Here is a 21,997-nt window from a genome sequence, read left to right as displayed (position 1 = left end):
GTGCCTGCCCCTGCCCTGCCTCCCGCAAGCCAAAAAAAAAAATGATATGCTTTTAAGTAAATGTATATTTCACAAAATATTTAACATTTGCTGGAAACAATAATGGTGAGTATAGGGAAGGCAATAAAGCTGTAGGGTTGTTTCAGAGGCCTCCAGATCTTCCTCCAAGAACAGAGAACACCATGACTGGTGCTTTTCGTGGGATAATCATTCATGCTGTGTTTAAATGATGGAATGGGTGACTATAGTTGTGCTTGTAGGGGTCCTGCATTTAGCTGGGCTGTGTTTCACTCACTGCTGTTTATTTAAGGGGTCTTTTATGTATGTATCTTCTGCGCCACCCCCCTGTTTGCTTCCCCCGCATTACACTGTGCTGTATTCAGTGCCGAATCCAGGCTGGCCCAGATTACATTTGTTGAATTTGTCCATCTGTAATTTGCCAGCACTGGGAACTTTTAGCAGCGTGCACACGGTTTCTGCTTTACGTTTGCATCAACCTGCAGGCAGAGAGGAGGCTTTCTCATGTTTACTACCGGCTCAGCACAAAACAAAGGTCTGATTTAAAGGGACATCATCCCTCCTTTAGTTCAATCTTCATTCTAACTGTGATCTATCTGGAACCTGACACCTAGGCTCAATTTACAAAATTTTGTGTTGGGGTTATGTTAGAAAAGCGATGCAGTCCAATGCAAAATGCATTTTTATTTTAAATTTACTTTCTGAAAAGTTGCCTGAAGGTAACCCAAAACAGCACAAAGCACTGCTTTGCATTACTTTGCATTGAGGGGGCGTTCCATGGGTGGTACATGGGCGTCCCCATGCAATCACCAATGGTGTTTGATGCAGAACCGTATCTACGAACAATAGTAGACAAGGTTTTGCGCCAAAAATAATGCCACTTTGAAGCAGGTGTTAAAAGGAGAAATGCTTTTATTTCTCCTAACATTTCCCACTTTGCATGTGTGATGCACTGTACAGCACACATCTGAAGAAAGAAAAGTTTCAAAGTTTATCTAGGCATATTATTTTGTACTGGAAGGGTAATCTTCCAGTCCAAAACCTATGCTAGACATCAGACATACTCCCTAGCACTATGATGCAAAGGTGCGTGTGTCCGTTTTTGTGTGTGTCTGTGTGGCGCTCGGCTTCCTGACTATGCGTCGGTGCTGTGGAGAGAGCAGGACAGTGCCATATCTCAGTAGATATTGTGCTTTCCTGAGCTTTCCTGCTCTATCACACAATGCAGAGCAGTAACTTTGGGTGCTGAGCTGCACCCTTTGCCATCTTTTTAAAATGGGCCCTAGGTGCCAATGCAATGGGGGAAAACAAAGTACACAACTTGTGATCGCTTCAAAGTACCAAAGAGAAACTATGATTTGGAGGTAGGTTTTTGATTTTGTTCAACTTGTCTACATAAGTGAAATGCATGCACTGTAGGAATGTCTGATATATCTATCTGTTTGCATGAGTAATTACACAAGTGACAATTTAAATGTAATTATTTTTTAGTGCTTTTCATCCCAATGTGGGGTGTCACAGTGCTCTACATCACACACACACACACACACACACACACACACACACACACACACACATACACACACTCACACACACACACACAAACACACACACATACACACACACACAGTCTCACACACATTATTCAGAGTCAATAAATCATCGAAGTATGTAAATCAATGCATAGAATATGTAAAGTAAGTCAAGGTGCACAAGGCATTCTGCAGCAGATATAGAAAGAGCTATATGCCGCTAGGAATTGTTTTGTGCAGGACGGTGTTCACCATAGAGCAAGAATTCCTGCATTGGCGCTAGGCAGCAAACAGTGCACCAGCAAATGGAGGGCCAGGAATGCTCCATATCTTTGTAAATATGAAGCATTTCTGCTCTTTCCCATTCATGCAATGCAGCACAGCAAGTTCCCTTGCAGCCCTGCATTAATGTGCCCCTAAATGTATACGTTGACTGACAGATTCTGCTTTTTATGCTTCTTGTGCCTCCACACCCTTTCTGAGGCCACATGTTGATCTCCAGTTTATGGGTTCCAAGGCACCTTTTTTCCCATTTGGATCACTGACTCTAACCAAACATATGCATAGACATTTGGGGCAGATTTATCAAAGTGTTGCATTGCCCTTGCGTCACCCAAGCTAGCACAAGGGCAGCGAAACACTAAAGTTAGATTTACCAAGTCACGTGAGGCCACCGTGCATGGTCCTTCGGCGCTAGGTAAATCTGGAGTAACACAAGGCAGCGCAAGTCGCTGCCTTGCATTGCTCTGCACCAGGGAGACGTTCCATAGGTGGAGCCTGCGTGTGCCCATGCATCCACCCATGGAATTTGGTGCGTTCCCAGATTAGACCTAGGAATGCGTCAAAATGCTGCGCCTTCTCTGGGGAGGTGTAACAAGGAGAAATATCTTTATTTCTCCTCATGTTTTCTTCTTTCTGCGTGCTGCATTCTGCAGCACATAAAGACAGAGGAACAAGCTAAGGATTGTTTTTGTGCCGGAAGGCACACTTGCAACATGTTGGCGCAAGACAGCCAAAAATTCACCAGCGCAAGGAGAGGACATGCAAAATATGGTGCATTACTGCCCTCTCCCTTTCACGCAGCACAGCGCAGCACGATGTCTTGCTGCCTTGCGTGAAATATTGATAAATCTGCCCCTTATTAAGGTAGGAGAGTTGAATGTCTTGGAAGACATTTTTTAAATATTACCCAGTGTTATTTGTACTCTCTTATCCTGAATATATTGTCTTGTGAGTTAGGCTACAAACGCTACCCTTCTGCAAGGTTGTAAGGCTTCTAAAAGCTGAAGGAACCTGGCTCTTTATATCGTATAAAATAAAGAGGTATGCTGTGTAAAGAGGTCAGGTATCCCTCATGACTGGAAAGGGGCTTACTCTAACAATCTCAAGGTGCTCTAGCTAAGGTAGTGTAGTAGAGCAGCATTAGGCTTATCAGAGAGGAGTGTTATACATTTGTTTAACACACTGAGTCCATAAATGAGGCACACGCTCAAACAAGGAGATCCACAATAATTTAGAAAAATACCAGGTATTTCTATATTCATTTTGAACCTAAGAACTTCCTAATCAGGTAAGTAATTTTTTGTAATAGACTTTTTACAGTAATGTTAACCAACAGTGCGTTTTTACTCGCAAAGCTTTCCTGTGGGAGAAAGAACATTCATGGCATACATGTACTTGAAATACTTTTGATGGGGCCCCTTTCGGTCGTTAAGGTGGTAGAGGGACTAGGTCCAAAGTTCCACTAGCAGAACGCTGGACAGGTTGGTAGCCTTGCCAGCTACTTGGTAGAAAGAAGGGAGGACACTTGAAAATAGTTCAAAGAGGAATTTAGGGACAAAACCATGATCTCCCAATGGGGTTACCAGATCGTGAGGGTCCTGGGAGCATGGCGGAGCTGTTGATCCTTAGGCCCCGGCCGGGTGGCTCGGGTGCAGGGGTTATTGTAGTTGGCTGGCACTCGTGCGAGAAGGCTCTCAATGTCTTCGGTCAGGGCCAGCAAGGAGGACAAAAACATTGTAGCTGGGTCACTCTTAGTGCTGGTCTCTGCGGTGCTGATTTCCCTCGTTGGTTGTCCGTTTATGATGTCATAGGACTCCGAACTGGACTTTCAACAAGCTTTGCTTGCAGCAATGATCCGGTACCCCAGGTATTGGTGCAGGAGAGCTTGTGGAGGTATTGGCATCTTCAGGCTTGGCAGGAATATGGATCTGACCTCCTTGAGTATGCGCAACATTTCCTGGGGGGCTACTTCTCAATGGACTTAGTGGACAACAGCTTCTATAAACCGAGCATCACAGTTGGTGTCTGCAGGGTGCGGGCTAGTAGCTCCTCTACTCCAAGGGAGATGGTAGCTGCTTGACGAAGCGCTGACAACCCTTCAGGGCCTGTGGAGGATGCACAGCTACAGAACGAGTTGGGTCTTTGCAATTGTCGAGGTTCTGTGTGGCAGGCAGGGTTTGGGGCCAAAAGTCTGCAGTCGTTTTCTGTTCTTGCAGGTATCGGCTGTTCACTTTCTTCTTCTTCTTTGCAGTCAGTGGAACATGAAGTTCTGGATTCAGGGAGACCTCTAAATTCTAAATTTAGGGGTGTTAGGGGAGCGGAGAGTAGTAGCTAATGGGCTACCTACCCTTGGGGTCACTACACCCCCTATATTACCACTTCCTCTGGTAAGTGGGCATAACCCTGTTCCAGTTTCCTAAATTATGCCATTATTCTGTCTTTACCAAGATGGTGAAAGTTTCCTAGAGGGGGGCATTCCAGGCAGCTCACCTTAGGGGTATGACTGACCAAGGTGTGCTCCACGCCTACTTTGTATACTAATTTCCCGGTTGTCTTGGTGCCAAATGTGCCTCGGGCAAGGGGTGGCATCTCCCAAGTCTCTGGGGATGTCAGGGTGAGTATACCAAAGGCCTTGGTATACTGATTGCTAGCCATCCTCTTTGGTAGACGTGTAAACACCTCTTGCCAGAGCAGGCATTGTTCCTGACCTCTGAGAGCGAGGGTGTTAACCTCCTAGGGGGTCAGAAGCACATCTGTGGTGGCAGGTTGGACCGTAGCAGTCAGCCAGCACTCCAGTGGACTAGTAGGTTTCAGCGGGTACCTCTAAGGTATTTATAAATCCATCACTGGAATCAGTGTTGGTTTATTAATATAACATCATTGGTTTCAGTGAAGCCATCATGTAGCTAGGGAACTTGTATTAACCTGTGCCCAGTACATATCCTTAAGATGGCTTCCCTGCTGACTTGCGATGACTATGAATTGACTTACACATCACAGGGGCATATCTGCTCATGCAGGTATGTCCACACATGTAATGCACCCTGCGTAAGGACTGTACCGCCTGCTGTAGGAGCGACTTACATACATTGCATGCAAGGTCTGCAGGAAGTGTGCCATGTCGTGTTTCCACTTTTGTCTGCACAATGTCGTGCAGCATTCATAGCATTTTGCACACATGTGGTGAGGGGCCCCTAGAGTGGCACAAGACATGCTGCAGCCCTAAGGGGCCTTCTTTAGTACCCAGACCCTAGGTATCAGGGTACCATCTATTAAGAACTTATAGGGTTACTAATGGTATTGCCAATTGGGGAACAATTTTACAGTTTTAGGGAAAGAGATCTGCCACTGGGGATCTAGATGGAGGAAACCCAGTGCACTTCTGTCAAAATTGCATCAAATACCAGGCAACATGTGTGGGTGACCATGTCAAAAAGCAGCCCTTTCCCATACTCACTAAAAGCTAAATGTCTATTCAAGCAAAGGCTCTGTGCCACCAGTTTTAAGTAACACACTTTGCATGTAGCAGTAGGCAGTAGCCTACATGTTTTCCTTTTAGGATTCTTGCGTTAATTTTGACCAATCTTCCCACCTCCCCATATTTCCAACCCCTCAAAAAATAGACCATAGCTCTCTCCTCAAATCTATTCTTAATATACTGAATTATTGTGAAGCATTACATTACTCTCCCCAAGGAGACTGTTAAATGCAGTGACTGTTTCATTTGTTGCCCTAAAGTGTCTGCATCCTTCCATACTTTCACCCACTCATTTTCTCTTTCACTCACCCTTTCATTCAGCCATCCACCCATGCACTCACATTTTAAAGCATTTACCAATGCACTTACCCTTTTGTCCACCCACCCACTCACTCGCCCTTTAATTATCCTTACAGTTGGTCAGTCCCTCATCCTTTTGTTTATTCACTCATTCATCCATCCAAATGTTGACTCTTTCTCACATAGATCCCCACATCTATTCTCACAAACACCAACTAGCAAATAAGTGAAGAAGCACTGCCACTTATAAAATACCCAGACATATTGTCTTTGCAAAAAATATTGAGGTAGACAAAAGCACCCTCCTTGATTCTGGGTTCCAGGTATCATGCATGACAGTGGCAGCTAGTCCTGGTTGTTTACCCAACTGCACTATGCATGCTGAGATGTTTATGAGCAATCACACATGACTGCTTCATTTGCAGTCTTGGTAATGGGACCTGACTAGTCATGACATATTGTTTTTGGACCAGCATGCGCCAAGCATCCTCCAGTGTCCCTTGCAAGCAAGCCTGAGTGACCTGTCACCACAGAGTACAGATTTGTATGCGTTTCCTGGAGGATATTTACCCTGATGCTGTGTGCAAAATCTAGAGCACAGTAGGTTGAGTGCACACAAACAGGGAGGTTTGCCACACTTAGATTTCTACTACAGAGTGGCAGAGTGGTGATTGATTGCTGCACTAAAATGGAGCTATCCAAGTTATATGGGTATTGTGGACCTTGACCTGGAAGCAGCAACTTCCTCATCCCTCTGCATGCACTCCCAGTAGAAGAGGCACGACTGGGCCAGACCTGAGGTGGGCGTCCCCGAGAACGAAAGGATCCTGAGCACACTCCTTGCAGTCCACATCAGTGCATACGCTCCTTGATACAAATTAATGCAAAGTAGTGCATTACACTACTTTGTGTTACTATTAGGCAACTTCCTAATGGAAAACATGTTTTGCACTGGAAAGTAAATCCAAAATCAACACTTTGTGCTGGTTTGCAACCCTTTTTATTCCCCGATTTAAAATTTGGCTTGATCTGCCTTATGTGTTGACTGCCTCAAGGCAGGCCTGGTGCTTCCATAAGGCAAGGCTAAGTAGCATGTTTTGGTGCTACAGCTAGGTGACGCCAAATTAAAAGAAAACAAACCGTATTTTTTTTTATTATTAGGGGGCAGTGTGCCCTCCAGAAGCAAAGTGCTACTTTTCCCGAGCCACTGAAAATCCTGGCACTGTTTCTTTCTCCAGAGCTATTGTGCTTTCTGTCGAATTGGCTGGTACTTGGTGTTAGCCTCTTGTAGCCATGTTCAACTAAAATCTTAAAAGCTCTCAATAGTTGCTCATTTGCTAAACATTTGCTCCAGGCTTTTAATTGATATTTACTCCCATCCTTCCTGGCCTTCCATTGAGCTCGGGACTCCAGCAGTGAGTGTGTGATTTCATAGTATGTCTCAGATTGCTCAAGTGCAGTCAGTAGGAGACAATTTTGCTACATTGGCTAAAGAAGTGAATACATATGTTCCGTTTATTTTCATAAATGGTAAATAGATCTGTTGAGCTTACGAAAAAGTCTGCTTTCATGTAATTGCAAACGTTTGTTGTCCTTCACAACTATAGTTTTGTGAAATGCATGCCTTTATCCTTATTTATTTCATGCCTTTATCATCCTTTCAGGCAGGTAATGTGGTGACTGGAGAGATGGTAGAAGAACTGATTCTTGCCGGAGCAGACATCATTAAAGTGGGCATTGGACCAGGTAAATCTAAGATGCAGCTAGGGTCACTATTAACCTACTGTATAAGCGTTCATGCATTCTACAGGCTATGTTACTTACAGATGTACACTATGGCAAAATTGAGCAAATCCATTTTGTACTGTGTTTGTTGGATGCCAAATATAGGATGTATCCAATTGGAAAAGTCTGAGCACCGAGGAAAACAAGAAATTGAGAAATAATAAATAAAGGATAAATAATGATTAAATAATGGAGACAATAATCTGAACAACAAGCTGTGCTCACAGAAAAAGAACCAAGTCACACTTGATCAAGTAATAACCAAAAACTGGAGGAGAGAATTCAGTAAGTTGTATCACAGTAAGAAGGAGAATTAACCAGTCAAGCTCCTGAAGAGGACCCAAAAGCAATGAGAGGTTCGAAAAGCGTCGACAACTGGCTCCGGGGAGCTTTTAGCATTCGACGCAGAGAAAAAATGTAGTGATAATTCTATTAGATCTATCAGCTGCGTTTGATACCATCTCTCATGATATTCTGCTACAATGACTTAATCTTTGTGGAATTTCCCACTGGGCGCTGGCCTGGGTTAAATCCTTCCTCCCAGACCACTGACAGACAGTTAAGTTAGAAACCTTTTTTCCTCCGAAAAACCTGTCACATCAGGGGTACCACAGGGCTCTGCACAGCATTGTTGAACATCCATATGGCCCCTTTGATTTCGCTGATCACTTTTTAGGTCGAAGGCCTAAAAGGCTGTGCTTGCGCAGACTTAGGTCTGAGATTTAATGTCTCTCAGTAGCGCAGAACGTCCCGCCTCCCTGCCCTGTCTCTCCTTCATTGGCTGGCTTCCTAAACGGAGGCCAGCCATTGGAGGAGAGATCAGTCACTCCGATGTAGCCCCGTCCTTTTCGGATTTGGGGGCGTAATTTTTGATGTTCTTTAGACAGTGACGTTGTCCGTCACTCAGAACATCAAAACCACGCCCCCAATTCCGAAAAATTCAGAACCCTGCGGCAGCCATTTTCTTTTCCCCGCAGTGAGGGTGAGGCTCGAGCCTCTGCCTCTGCCCCCGTTTGTGCCGTGCATTTGCCCCGCTCCTTGGCGATTTTCGGGTCCCCTGGCAGGTGCCCACCCTGCCAGGGACTTCGCTGTTTAATTTAAGGCCGGTGCCCACCCGGCATTGCCAAAGACTTCACCGCCGGGCCCGGGATTCCCTCACGCTGCACCCGCCTTCCTGCTCGGGCCGCGCTGCTATTAGCGGACCCCTGAGGCAGGAAGACAGGCAAATGGAGAGAGGACGGAGGCCGGCCTACAAGCAAGCCGGAAGTCCCGCTGCGGAGGAGAAGGAGCCAGCCGCCGTCCCATCTGTGAGCAAAGGGCTGGTCTGTGACTTTTGCAGCCGGTTGTTTTCTGCCAGGGATTAGTGTAACTGCCCGATGCTGCGAGACGTTCTGACCCGTGCGGGAAGCCGCCCGGGTCCTCTCTGTGCCCTGAGCTCCGGTGGTCGCCTCTACCTCCGCCGCCACCTGCATCCCGCTCCTATCTGCCCCCCACGCCGATAAGTGTAACTGCCCGATGCTGCGAGACGTTCTGACCCGTGCGGGAAGCCGCCCGGGTCCTCTCTGTGCCCTGAGCTCCAGTGGTCGCCTCTACCTCCGCCGCCCCCTGCATCCCGCTCCTATCTGCCCCCCCTCCTATCTGCCCCCCACGCCGATTAGTGTAACGCCCGATGCTGCGAGACGTTCTGACCCGTGCGGGAAGCCGCCCGGGTCCTCTCTGTGCCCTGAGCTCCAGTGGTCGCCTCTACCTCCGCCGCCCCCTGCATCCCGCTCCTATCTGCCCCCCACGCCTATCTGCCCCCCGCTCCAGCAGCTTCAAGTGACGCTGGCGCAGTGTCCGCCCGCCTGCAGACCGGGCACCGGCGCAGCCTGCGAGCGGAGCTGTGCATGGCAGCGGGCAAAGCCCGGCATTATGCAGAGCAACGGGGCAGAGCGTCACCCGTGTCCAGCCTTCGCTGCTAACCTGGATCCGGAGCCAGCCTGGTGTGGAATTCGTGCAAAATTGTTAAGGGAGGAGAGACCATGCCTGCGAGGGATGGGGTTGGTTGGCAGTGACTATTCTCTTACACTGTGGTCTGCACCCCCACCCCCGCCCTTAACCCATGCTTAAGTGCAGACTGATGGCTGGGGTGATTCTGGCAGAGGGGACCTGTGGGCAGTGGGTCTTCACTCTCCATCTACGGCACAATTGTAGGATCAGGGTGCCCCTACGGTTTCAAAGGGGTGAGGGTTAATCCTATGACCTTCGGTCCTCACTCGTGAGTGGGAATAGTGTCCTGAGTTGTGTCAGTGCGGTCATTCCTGCAGGAGGCTTCAGGTCTGAAGCCCCCACCTCGCCCCCGTCAGCTGTGCACGCGATGACTTGGACAGGTGAAGGGGTTTGTGCCCTTCCACTGACCTACGTGGCTGCGTGTGAGCAAGTGTGTATGGATGTTTGTGTTATGTGTACAGGTTAGCCCTTCCACACGGCAGAGCAGCGCATGGCTCGGTTCGGAGTCTTGTCTGGAAGTGCTCTTCCTGGCGCAGGGTCTTATGAGCCTGGTGCCACCAGGGCTTTGTGATTCCCTCTCTCAGTATTTGGGACATACACGTTCCGGTTATGCCCCATTTCTTTAGCTCTAGACTCTGCTGTCCCTGTGTCCTTCAGCCTGGTTTTAACCCACTGATATAACTCCGTGTGTGCGCCTCGGCCCGCCATGCTTGGTACCCGCGGCTTCCTATGTCTTTAGCGCCTGTGTCTCCCTGTATTCTAGGTACCCGTGTCTTCCTGTGTCCTCAGTACCCATGTCTCCCTGTGTCCTCAGTACCCGTGTCTCCCTGTGTCCTCAGTACCTGTGTATCCCTGTGTTCTCAGTACCCGTGTCTCCCTGTGTCCTCAGTACCCGTGTCTCCCTGTGTCCTCAGTACCCGTGTCTCCCTGTGTCCTCAGTACCCGTGTCTCCCTGTGTCCTCAGTACCCGTGTCTTCCTGTGTCCTCAGTACCCGTGTCTCCCTGTGTCATCAGTACCCGTGTCTCCCTGTGTTCTCGGTACCCAGGTCTTCCTGTGTCCTCAGTACCTGTGTCTCCCTGTGTCATCAGTACCTGTCTCTCCCTGTGTCCTCAGTACCCTTGTCTCCCTGTGTCCTCAGTACCCGTGTCTCCCTGTGTCATCAGTACCCGTGTCTCCCTGTGTCATCAGTACCCGTGTCTCCCTGTGTCATCAGTACCCGTGTCTTCCTGTGTCATCAGTACCCGTGTCTTCCTGTGTCCTCAGTACCCGTGTCTTCCTGTGTCCTCAGTACCCGTGTCTCCCTGTGTCCTCAGTACCCGTGTCTCCCTGTGTCCTCAGTACCTGTGTATCCCTGTGTTCTCAGTACCGTGTCTCCCTGTGTCCTCAGTACCCGTGTCTCCCTATGTCCTCAGTACCCGTGTCTACCTGTGTCCTCAGTACCCGTGTCTCCCTGTGTCCTCAGTACCCGTGTCTCCCTGTGTCCTCAGTACCCGTATCTCCCTGTGTCCTCAGTACCCATGTCTTCCCGTGTCCTCAGTACCCGTGTCTCCCTGTGTCATCAGTACCCGTGTCTCCCTGTGTTCTCGGTACCCAGGTCTTCCTGTGTCCTCAGTACCTGTGTCTTCCTGTGTCATCAGTACCTGTCTCTCCCTGTGTCCTCAGTACCCGTGTCTCCCTGTGTCATCAGTACCCGTGTCTCCCGGTGTTCTCAGTACCCAGGTCTTCCTGTGTCCTCAGTACCTGTGTCTCCCTGTGTCATCAGTACCTGTCTCTCCATGTGTCCTCAGTTCCCTTGTCTTCCTGTGTCCTCAGTACCCGTGTCTCCCTGTGTCATCAGTACCCGTGTCTCCCTGTGTCCTCAGTACCTGTGTATCCCTGTGTCTCAGTACCCGTGTCTCCCTGTGTCCTCAGTACCTGTGTCTTCCTGTGTCCTCAGTACCTGTGTCTTCCTGTGTCCTTAGTACCCGTGTCTTCCTGTGTCCTCAGTACCCGTGTCTCCCTGTGTTATCAGTACCCGTGTATCCCTGTGTCCTCAGTACCCGTGTCTTCCTGTGCCCTCAGTACCCGTTTCTCCCTGTGTCCTCAGTACCCGTGTCTTCCTGTGTCCTCAGTACCTGTGTCTCCCTGTGTCCTCAGTACCCATGTCTTCCTGTGTCCTCAGTACCTGTGTCTCCCCTGTGTCCACAGAACCCTGTGTTTTCCTCTGTCCTCTGTACCCTGTGTCTTCCTGTGTCCTCTGTATCTGTGTCCCCACCTGTCCTCAGTACCTGTGCCTCCCTGTGTCAACAGAACCCTGTGTTTTCCATGTCCTCTGTACCCTGTGTCTTCCTGTGTCCTCTGTATCTGTGTTCCCACCTGTCCTCGGTACCAGTGCCTCCCTGTGTCCTCAGTTCCTGGGGACATGAATGTGCCTCCCTAGGGGTACATCAGCGGAGCAAGACATAGTTCTGCTGTCTGTGGCCAGGCGAGGGATAGCTCTGCTATCTGCAGGGAGCGAGGGTTCCGTCACCTGGAAACGTGATGCCTGTCGTCTCAAAAGGGAGGGCTCGCTGTGCTCTCTGGGACCCGGGCTAGGGTTAAGTCAGGTGACCGTGAAGAAGAGGCATGTTTTTCACAAGGGAGGGATAGCTCTACTCTCGGGCTAGGGTTACGTCAGGTAAAGAAGAGGCGTGTCATTCACAAGGGAGGGGTAGCTCTGCTTCCTGCGGTGAGCGAGGGTTCAATCAGCTGAAAGAGGGATAACTCTGGGGCCATTCTGAAAGTAGAGATAGATCTGCTCTCTAGAGTGGACAAGGGCTCTACCAGCGAGGGACAGCTGTGCTCTCTGCATTGAGTGAGAGCCTCATCAGCTGAAGAAGGGATAACTCTGTTGTCGCACAAAGGAAGGGATAGCTCTGCTGTTAGCGAGGGTTCAATCGGCTGAAAGAGGGATAATTCTGTTGTTGCACAAAGGGAGGGATAGCTCTGCTGTTAGCGAGGGTTCAATTGGCTGAAAGAGGGATAATGTCTGTGTGTGTGCGTGGCTCTGTCTGTGCGTGGCTCTGTCTGTGTGTGTGCGTGGCTCTGCCTGTGTGTGCGTGGCTCTGCCTGTGTGTGTGCGTGGCTCTGTCTGTGGGTGGGCGTGGCTCTGTCTGTGTGTGTGTGTGTGTGTGTGTCTGCTTGGCTATGTCTGTGTGTGTGTGCGTGGCTCTATGTCTGTGTGTGTGTCTGTGTGTGTGGCTCTGTCTGTGTGTGTGCACGGCTCTGTATGTGTGTGTGTGTGTGTGTGTGGCTCTGTGTCCGCAAATACTCTCTACTACTCTCTAATGCTCACCTATTGCCATTGTAAATGACAATACCATTTATTTATGTTTAAAAAAAATGAAAAAAAAATGTCATGAGCAATGCCAATAGCTCTACCTTTAATAATGCCGAGACCATTGCATTGTAAATGCTTGTTTTAGTTTCGAATCCACATCTTATGCTGACCACACTCAGTTAGTTTTCATTGGATGCAGGTTCTTTTGGTTCCGAGACCATTTTTAAAAACTGCTTAACATAAATCATTCGATGGATTCACACCAACCATCTTAAATGGAAAACCAATAAAACAGAGATTTTGCTTCTCGGGAAGTCAAACTCTTTCGACCCGGCCCTATGGTGGCCCAGTGTAACACCTCCACCACCTCCTTCGCGCGAGGTCGTGTAGAACCTCGGTATAACATTTGACGCCTCTCTGTTGTTTCGCCCACGAACTATAGCTGTAGCTGGAACATGTTTCAGTCTTATAAAAGCACTGACATTTTTTTTTAAATATCTTCCTTTATCAGAGATAAAATCAGTAGCTTTTTCTTTGATAACATCTAGATTGGTCTATTGTAATAGTCTGTATCCAAATACTTCAAAATAAACCCTTCAGAAACTTCAGATGTTGCAACACTCTGTGACCAGACTTATAATTAAACTACCTCGCTGCTACTCTGAATCAGCAGCCCATTAAGTATTACATTGGCTGCCAGTGCATAAAGACAGTTCTTCTTTTAATTCTTTTACTCATCTTCAGAGCCGTTAGAGGACTGGGGCCAAAATGCTTTATTTCTATAGTCACCCATTACACTAGAAGTACAAGTCGGCCTCTTAGGTCCTCGCAAGCCAACCTGCTTAAACCCTACATGAACAGACTCATAAATCGAAGCAGTAAATCTTTCACCTTCTTGGGTACAAGGTCCTGGAACTTGCTCCCTAGGGAGTTGAGATTCATCGAATCTGAAAGGCCCTTCATACAACAAATTAAGGTATGGCTTTTTGGCATCTCTGATACTTTGTGCTACTCACCCACCCTTTGATGCATTTTTTTCCCCAAGATTGACCAACTGAATGTAGGCAAACCTACAAGGGATATTGGTTGCCTACTCAAATAGAGTGTATTGTTAACACACCAAGGGATGATTTGAATAGGATTTTCAGTTCTTGAACAAAAATAAGAGACTAACAATAGAAACTCCAGCACTTTGCAAGTTACAAGACTGTTTTGAATTTAATGTTTTTCTGTTACATCTATGAATTATTGAATACACTTGGTTCACCCAGTTTGGAATTGCCATGTTTTTATATGATTTTGTGAAACTTCAGTGTTTTATTAAAGGGCTGCAAATAATGTGTCTTATACTTCAATGTTGTCTGAATTATAGTTCTAAGTGTTTGTGAAATGCACTAAAATATTATACTGTTCTAAATCAAAAAAGGTCAAGTTAATGAAATTACTTTATCTTACAGTAAAGAAGTGTTGACTAAATAATTATCAACCTGGGTAACCTGTAAGAATACAAAATATAGAAAAGTGACATTGTTTCCAATGGGTGTTATTATTTAAATCTCTAAAGAAATAAAAGGTCGTTAATTAAATTACTTGAACTTACAGCAAAGAAGTATTGACTATATAATTATCAGCCTGGGTAAACTGTACACATGCAAAATATTAGAAATATGATATTTTTTCCAGTGAGTTTTATTACTTAAAGCTTTTACACTCAGGCAAAAGGTGGGCCGATTTAGCATTTTCTCTGCGATGTAAGAAGGGACAGTAAAAAGAATTTTAGGGAATATGTAATTCATTACTGATTTGCTAGAATTTTACATCTGTAAAGTGCATTTATGAATATTGAAAATCGAGCCGTAGCAAATGCAGGAACTGCATATTCAAGAAAGTCTCCTGGCCAGCCAATCAGGAGCAATAAGAAATGCTACCAAGTGCATAATTTGTACAATGAATACAGAGTTCACTGCAGCCTGCATCCCACATTGCCCCTGCCATGCTGCCAATGACAGTAACAACACAACTACTAACCATCACACTCCTACAAGTGTGACAATTCGGACTGTTTCAGGCCCCCAAAGCTATAGGAATGGCTTAGGCAGCAGGTAATACTCTTTTTTAATGTATATTTAATTAATAATTCCCTGTTGCTGTGGTCATTGCTTTTGCACTTCGTGCTTGGAACTTAGACTCCCGCAGACGCCTGATTATTTATCACCAGATTGGATGTCATTGAACCCCGGGGACCGGAGGATTTTTAAAGACCTCCTGGCGCCCTACTGCCAATTTTTTTTTTTTTGCGTGCATTGGGTGCTCGCCTCATCCACCAGAAGTCCTGTTCTGATATGTGCCCGCTCCTTGCTGATTACCCTATCCTTTTGATTTCACCTTATTGGTGACTCCGATCTACCACTCACCTGGATTCCGCCTGCAGTGTTGTCTATTGAACTTTATTCATCCCCTGATTTTTCCTTTTGAATTCTACTACCACCTCACGACCTTCTACTTGCAGTTCCCTGATCCGTCTTAGCGGTACTCCCCATATTTGTATCTATGGAGACATCTGCCCTGAGGAAGGTGAGACCTGTAATAGGTCATACACCAAAACGCGCGTCAGCAAAGCTACAAAGAAAATTCTTGGAGTGACCACATACATATATTCTTATAAATAGTTTTTTGTCTGTATATTGTTTATATTTATGTCAGTATTCTGGAATCTATAACTTTTATTGAATTAATCCTAGAGATATTCTTGAAAACTGATTTCTTTTCAATATTCTGACAAACTGATATACATGTAGGATACTCATTGTCATTTATGATTAATATCTATTATTGTGGTTTTCTCCTTTTTTCAGGAACAGTTTTACCTTTTTTGCTAGAATGATAGGATCTTCTAGGATTAGGACGAATGAGAATGATTGTGTGATGAGTGTGTTTTGTTTTGAATGGTTGCATGATTGATTTGTGGGGATGTGCTTCTTTCTTTCTTTTTTTGCTACATTGTATTAATGAATATTAACTAACTGATTTTCAAATAAATGCTGACTAAAATGAACCCATGAACACGTATTATCTTTAGTTTTTAGGCCAGTGCTTGCTGGGAGGAAGATTTAATTCTTGGCAACTTTATTAGCGCCTTTTGGTTCAACCCTGGTGGAGACTTTCCCTGTATTTTGATTGTCATCTCTAAATTAGCTGCACAGCGCCACCTTGTAGCAGACTGTCATAAGCTCCAGTGGAGACAATTAAGTGCTGGTTCCGAGCACCAGAAACCACCGGCTCAAATTAAGCAGCCATCCCTGAATTCCATTTGGTGTCTACACTAAAGGTATATGTTTTGTACTCTGTTTCTTGAGAATCCTGGAAATTTTTCACAAATACCAGGAGGAGGGGTTTCTATTTATGTATATATGTAAAGGGTCTTTCTGATATGGGCGGTTGAGACTGTTTGCGATCAGAAGACTGCTGCTCGAGTAGAAAATCTAATCAAGCAGAAGCAAAATCAGCTTGAGTTTCTGTACCCTCTGGTGCATCTCATGGTGCTGTTCACGCAGATCTTTCAGCGTGAAACACACTTCTGGCGCTAAATCACAGCACAAGCAGCGCATCGTGCCTATTTCTGTCCGTTGGAGGAACTCCATGGAATCTCACTTAGTTTTTAAGTAATTCCACGGAAATCCTCTGAGTCAAATTCCATGAGTTCTGCCCACTCCTGGTCCTTATGATGATAGAGGCTAGGAGAGGGAGCTACTGTCATATCTGTACTGCTAGCTTGATGTTTGTCATATTTCTTCAGGCACTTTATATAGTGTTAGAATCCCTTTTAGGGGTGCCAGGGTGGTGTTGGGTAGGCCATTGAGGATATTGTTACATCTATCTAGGTGTGAGAGGGCAACACAATGCGCAATTGTTCTGAAATTTGATTATGGAACGAAGGGTTTTACGTTTTTCTGAAGGGAGAACTGGTAAACTCTGTCTCGGTTTTCCTGGTGATCTGTGCTTTGAAGGTAGGCATTGTGTGTTGTAGGTAATTCCAAGTGATTTTGCATTGTACTACAGCTGAGGGGTGAAGCCATCTAGGTTCAAGTTTTGTGTCACTGGATGGCATTGGCTGAAGAAGTTTTACGGTAGAGTGGAGTGTCATTGGCATATTGATGGATGTTAAAGCTTTTCAGACATTAGTAATCACTGCCACTCATTAGGAAATCTATTAAATTGCCACAGCTGACATCATGCTTACTTCCTGGAAATGGTACATAGCTTCACTGAGGCCTCCATATAAAAGGCTTGCCTTGTACTCAGCTGTCATGGCACCTGCTGCAGTCACATAGTTGCCCATATGTACATTCCCACATGCCTGTGGGGAGAGTGGATCTCCAAATTCCCAGCTCCAGACTTGGGGGATTAGAGTAACAAGCAACCTGTAGTGTGCGTCTAGATGTCAAGTCAACAGACTGGTAATCCAATCCTCCACTTGAAAAGTCTTTGTTGCTGGTGCTGAACAGAAGACACCAATCTAGAAGCTGTTTCTTGAGCTCCAGTTAATGAGTGGTAGGTGCAACAGCTAAACCCCCAGTTTAGGAGTTAACAATCACTCCTCCTATGCAATTGTAGCAAGACTTTAGCAGTCAGTTCCCCTGCAAGGTGCTATATTTACAAGTATATTTTGCATTTTTGCCATGAAACCAACGTCCATTATTTACTGTAACCCAGTGAATAATGTTGCATGTTGCCAGGGATCCAGTAGGGAAAAGCTGTGGTTCCGGCTGAATTAATCTATTTCCTTCTGGTCCTCCCTAGACCAGAGGACCTCAGACTTAGGAACACAGAGGCACTTTAAATGGAGTGGTAAATTTCTGATAACTATAAAAAAAATTGGAGATTTGTTTGTGTTGGACCTGACCCTCTCTGCGGGGGTCACCCCCAAACGTTTTGCCTTCATCCTCCACTTTTTGCTCAATTTGTTATTGGTGGCCTTCGGTCTCTGTGCACCTTGCCTAACCAGTGCTAAAGTGCTCATGCTCTCTCCTCTAAACATGGTAGAATTGGCTATGCAGCCAATTGGCATATTTAATTTAATTGCAAGTCCCAAGTAAGGTAGCACTACATGTTCCCAGGGCTTGTAAATAAAATGCTACTAGTGGGCCTGCCGCACTGATTGTGCCACCCACTCAAGTAACCCTTTAAACAATGAGACATTTGAACATGTGTCAGGCCTGCCACTGTTGCCAGTGTGTGCAGTTTTAAACTGCCATTTTGACCTGGCAAAATACACATTTTGCCAGGCTTAAACCTTCCTTTTTAATAAATGTAAATCACCACTAGGGTAGACCCTGGACAGCCCAAGGGGCAGAATGCAGTGTATTTAAAAAGTGGGGCATGTAGTTCTAAGTTTTACATGTAAAAACTTTAAGTTCGTTTTTCACTACCTCTGCCATAGGATAACATTGGAGTAACTTTCTTACATTTAATAAGTTGTAACTTCCAAATGGGAACAGGGAGCCAGGCCAGGTTTGGTGGTGTTGGAATTGTAATGTAAAATCTTCTCTCATTGTAAGGTCAGATTTTAAATTACATTTTTGAAACTGGCACTTTTAGAAAATTGGTATTTTCCTGCCTTAGCCATTTGGTGCCTGTAGCCTGCTTCTGGGTCACATGACTGGGTGTAGCTGCCTGTTGGGCTTTGTGTATTACTCATAGACAGCCACACACAATAAAGATCATAGATGTGCCTAGATGGGCCGTCACCGGCAGGATTGGTGGGTGGAGCATGGCACAACGCTACTTACACATGAATAGGCCTTGTCGTACCTCCACACAAAGGGCTGCATACCCCCTGTAGTTAGTCTGGAGCCAAGACAGGTAAGGGCCGATGCCTGGGGACTTCAAAGTGAAAGGGAAACTTCTAGAAGCTTCTCCCACTTCAAAGGCAGAACTGGGTCTACATATTCAACCTCAACAACTCTTCAGTACACTTCTGGACCTGTGGATACTCTCAAGTCATAAATAATTCCCTTTGGAACCACTGGTCATTCACCAACTCTACACACAGACTTTAACACAGCAAACACTCATAACCCCGATCCTGAATGAGCCAAATGCTACAAAGTTAACTGAATATTTATATCACAAACAATGTAATAAAAATAATTCCTCCCCTGTCCTTAACCCTTGGAAGTGGGTCAAAAGGTGGTCTGCCAGTCGATCTGTGGATCCAGCAAAACTAATGAATCTCCTCTGCTCTGCGCCGCAACCTCAAGCAGAAATGACGCATTGCCGCTGCTATGGGGGTTCTCTGATACAATGACTGCACATTGACCTCGCAGCCTTAATTGGAACTACCTCTGTGCGAAGCTTCAAGACGCGGTCTCTTGCATCGCATATTTCTCATCGCCTGCAACCTTGACTATGACTCAGGTTCTTAAATCACAGCCTCACAGCTCCTTGTAACTGACACGTTGCCCAAATGTGTAACACATCATCAGACTTCGAATCACTAACCCTCATCGATGGAATCCTCAAGGATGCAGGACCTCGCATTGCAGTTCTTCCGCACATCAGAACCGATTCATCGACTCGGCTGTTTGACGCAACCTTAGTGCAGGATCGTGCAAAGCTCTGCAACCAGCATTTGAGGTACTCTCGTTAAGTGGGGGTAACTGGGTCCCTGTAGCCAGCCCAAGGTCCATTGTGGACAGCCTGAACTTGTGGCTTTGACCCAGTCTGACCAGATATACAGTTTGCAGTTTGTTCTTTTTGACACTATTTTCACTGAAACCTTACTGCCTGCATATCTCCTTGCCTACTGATTGGATTTTGTTGTTTGGCCTTGTTTTATTTACTATAATTTACACCATTTTTCTAAACCGGTATGGGTTCCGTTTGTCATGTGTTTTCACTGTGTTACTAATTGAAGTGTTGCACAAATACTTTACACATTGCCTCTGAGTTAAGTCTGACTGCTCTATGCCAAGCTACCCCGAGAATTGAGCTCAAGTTAATTTACGGTTTGCTTTTGACTTCAACCTGCCAAGGATAGTGGTTCCTGCTTAAGTAGGGTTTCACCCCCCCTGAACAAGTAACCCAATTTATTTTAGTTTGTCTTGCAAGTTTTGAATCCCCACTGCACACAGTTGATTTTCCCTCTCCACAAGAATTATCTTTACTGTAATCATTTTTGTTTAGTTTGATTTGATCAGTTTAGACAATGTGTAATTTATTTTGAATTCAAATTGAATTGTTATGTGTTTATTTGAATTGTATCAATTGTGTGTGTTGATCTGTATGAAGTTTTTCCTTTTATTTGAATTGTATACATTTTTTGTGTTGATTTACTTTTTTGTGTATGAGACTCAGTACAAAGTTCTATTTGCCAGTAAGAGTTTGCAGTCAAATTGGAATTATGTGTCAGGAAAACCTGCACATTTGTGTTTTTCCCATATACCTTTTGGCAGTGAAAAGCAGGCCAAATCTATCTTGAGAGAAGTCTTTGGAACGAGTGAAAAATGTGCAGAAAATGATTCAGAAGCACCAATTTCTGATGTTATTGGAATCCCATTTTACCACACAACTCGTAATGAGGGCCAGAAATAGTTGAACACCAGCTCATTCTGTAATTGATGCTGGTCTCATTCAGGGTCGGACTAGCCTATTGGGCAGTCAAGCAGTGTCTGATGGGCTTGTCTGACAGGTCAGTGTGTGGGCCGGGTTTTTGGCTGTTTTATGGTCTGCTTGTCTGATTTGTACTGTTGATTTCCCTGATATTAGACAAAGGTTGCATGCAGCAAGCTCAAATCCAGCAGTCTTTTGTACCTCACAAAACACCTATACAGCTTGGGGCATGTTTATCATAATGCCACGCAACACTGCTCAGAAAAAATACCTTGCTGCTCTGTTTTGCATGACAAGGAGAGGGCAGGAATGTACCATATTTAACATTATATGGCGCATTCCTGTCCTCTACTTTTGATGGCACACTATGTGCTGCCTAGCGCCAATACAGGTCCTTCCTGCACAAAAGCAATCCTTAGAGGATTCTTTTCTCTTTTAGACGTGCTGCAGAATACAGCACACATAGAAAGAGGAAAGAACGAGGAGAAATAATGATATTTCCCTTATTTGCGCCTCCACTGGGTTGGCGTAGCACTTTGACTCATTCCCAGGACTACCACCCATGGTAAATCTGGGAATGCGCCAGAATCCATGGGTGGACATGTGGGAACACCAACGCTCCTCCCATGGAATGCCTCCCTGGGGCAAAGTAATGCAAGGCAGCGACTTGCACTGCCTTCCGTTACTCTAGTTTTACCAAGCCATGCAGAGCTATGCAAGGTGGTCTTGCATGGCTGGGAAAATCTCATCTAGGTTTTGCTTCACCCTTGAGCTATCTTGCTTAGCGCAAAGGTGATGCAAGCTTTGATAGATGTGCCCCCTTCTCTTTACAAGTTCAAAACTGCCTCAGTTTGCCAACATGGGAATCTTTTTAAGCTATCTAATTCACAGACGGGACCCACTTTTATTTTGGTGCCCGGGCCTATTTGCAGCCCTAGTGCAGCCCCTGGGCTCGTTGCATTGGGTATGTAACTCATCATCTGTCTGGTATCCTTGAAAGAGGTGGAAACTCAGCCGTAATATAACAAAGACTTCATTTGAATTCTTTGTTGACAGAGCAGCCCAGCAGGAATCAATATAAAAAGAACCCCGTATCTTCCCCTGTATCTCATCTGTTTTTCTACATGTGTGTATACACAGATTAGGCCTTGCAATAATACATTTTCTTAGAAAAACTATACTTTTGCAAGGAGACTTACACACTGAAAACATTTGTTGACTGCCAAGCACAATACATAAAAATACAACAGCTGAACCTACTGCCTTTTTATGAATGCAGATTTTTGCACTGTTTAAATAGTTGCTCAGCCTGCTGTTTACCATGCCCTGCAGAGACAATGAACTGAAGCCAAAGGTAGCAAGCTGCAAGGCCTATATTTCCATTCCATCTGCACACACTGGTCCACTGCCTCGGTTTTTCAATGTCTGTATTGTTGGTTATTGAATGACAAGGTGCTTGGTAGCCACAGATAAAGCTACATTATTCCATTGTATAGGAAGTGATGCCAGTAACATAGAAACATAATCAGAACGGCCATATTACCATCAGGACTGGAAGAACCCACCAGTTTGGAGCCTGATTGGTGGAACTTCTTCAAGCTGAGGCAAATGTGCATTATCAATACTACCGTAAGGCGTAAGGGGCTCAAGCAAAGGTCAGAGATTTGTTCCAAAATGCCTGAAATATGCCCTACCTCAAGGGC

General features: G+C 45.7%; 1 protein-coding gene across 1 annotated transcript in view; it reads left to right on the top strand.

The window, feature by feature from the left end:
- GMPR (guanosine monophosphate reductase) overlaps positions 1–21,997 on the top strand; it is a 491,435-nt gene that overhangs the window by 304,695 nt on the left and 164,743 nt on the right. The window contains exon 5 of the mRNA XM_086965158.1: positions 7,275–7,356. Within this exon, the coding sequence (XP_086821284.1) occupies positions 7,275–7,356 (82 nt within the window). The remainder of the gene's footprint in view (positions 1–7,274; positions 7,357–21,997) is intronic.

Source organism: Lissotriton vulgaris, chromosome 4_1 (assembly GCF_964263255.1).
Source record: "Lissotriton vulgaris chromosome 4_1, aLisVul1.2, whole genome shotgun sequence".
Classification (NCBI taxonomy): Eukaryota; Metazoa; Chordata; class Amphibia; order Caudata; family Salamandridae; genus Lissotriton; species Lissotriton vulgaris.
Note: the sequence above shows the minus strand (reverse complement) of the source record. Positions and strands in the feature narration are given on the sequence as shown.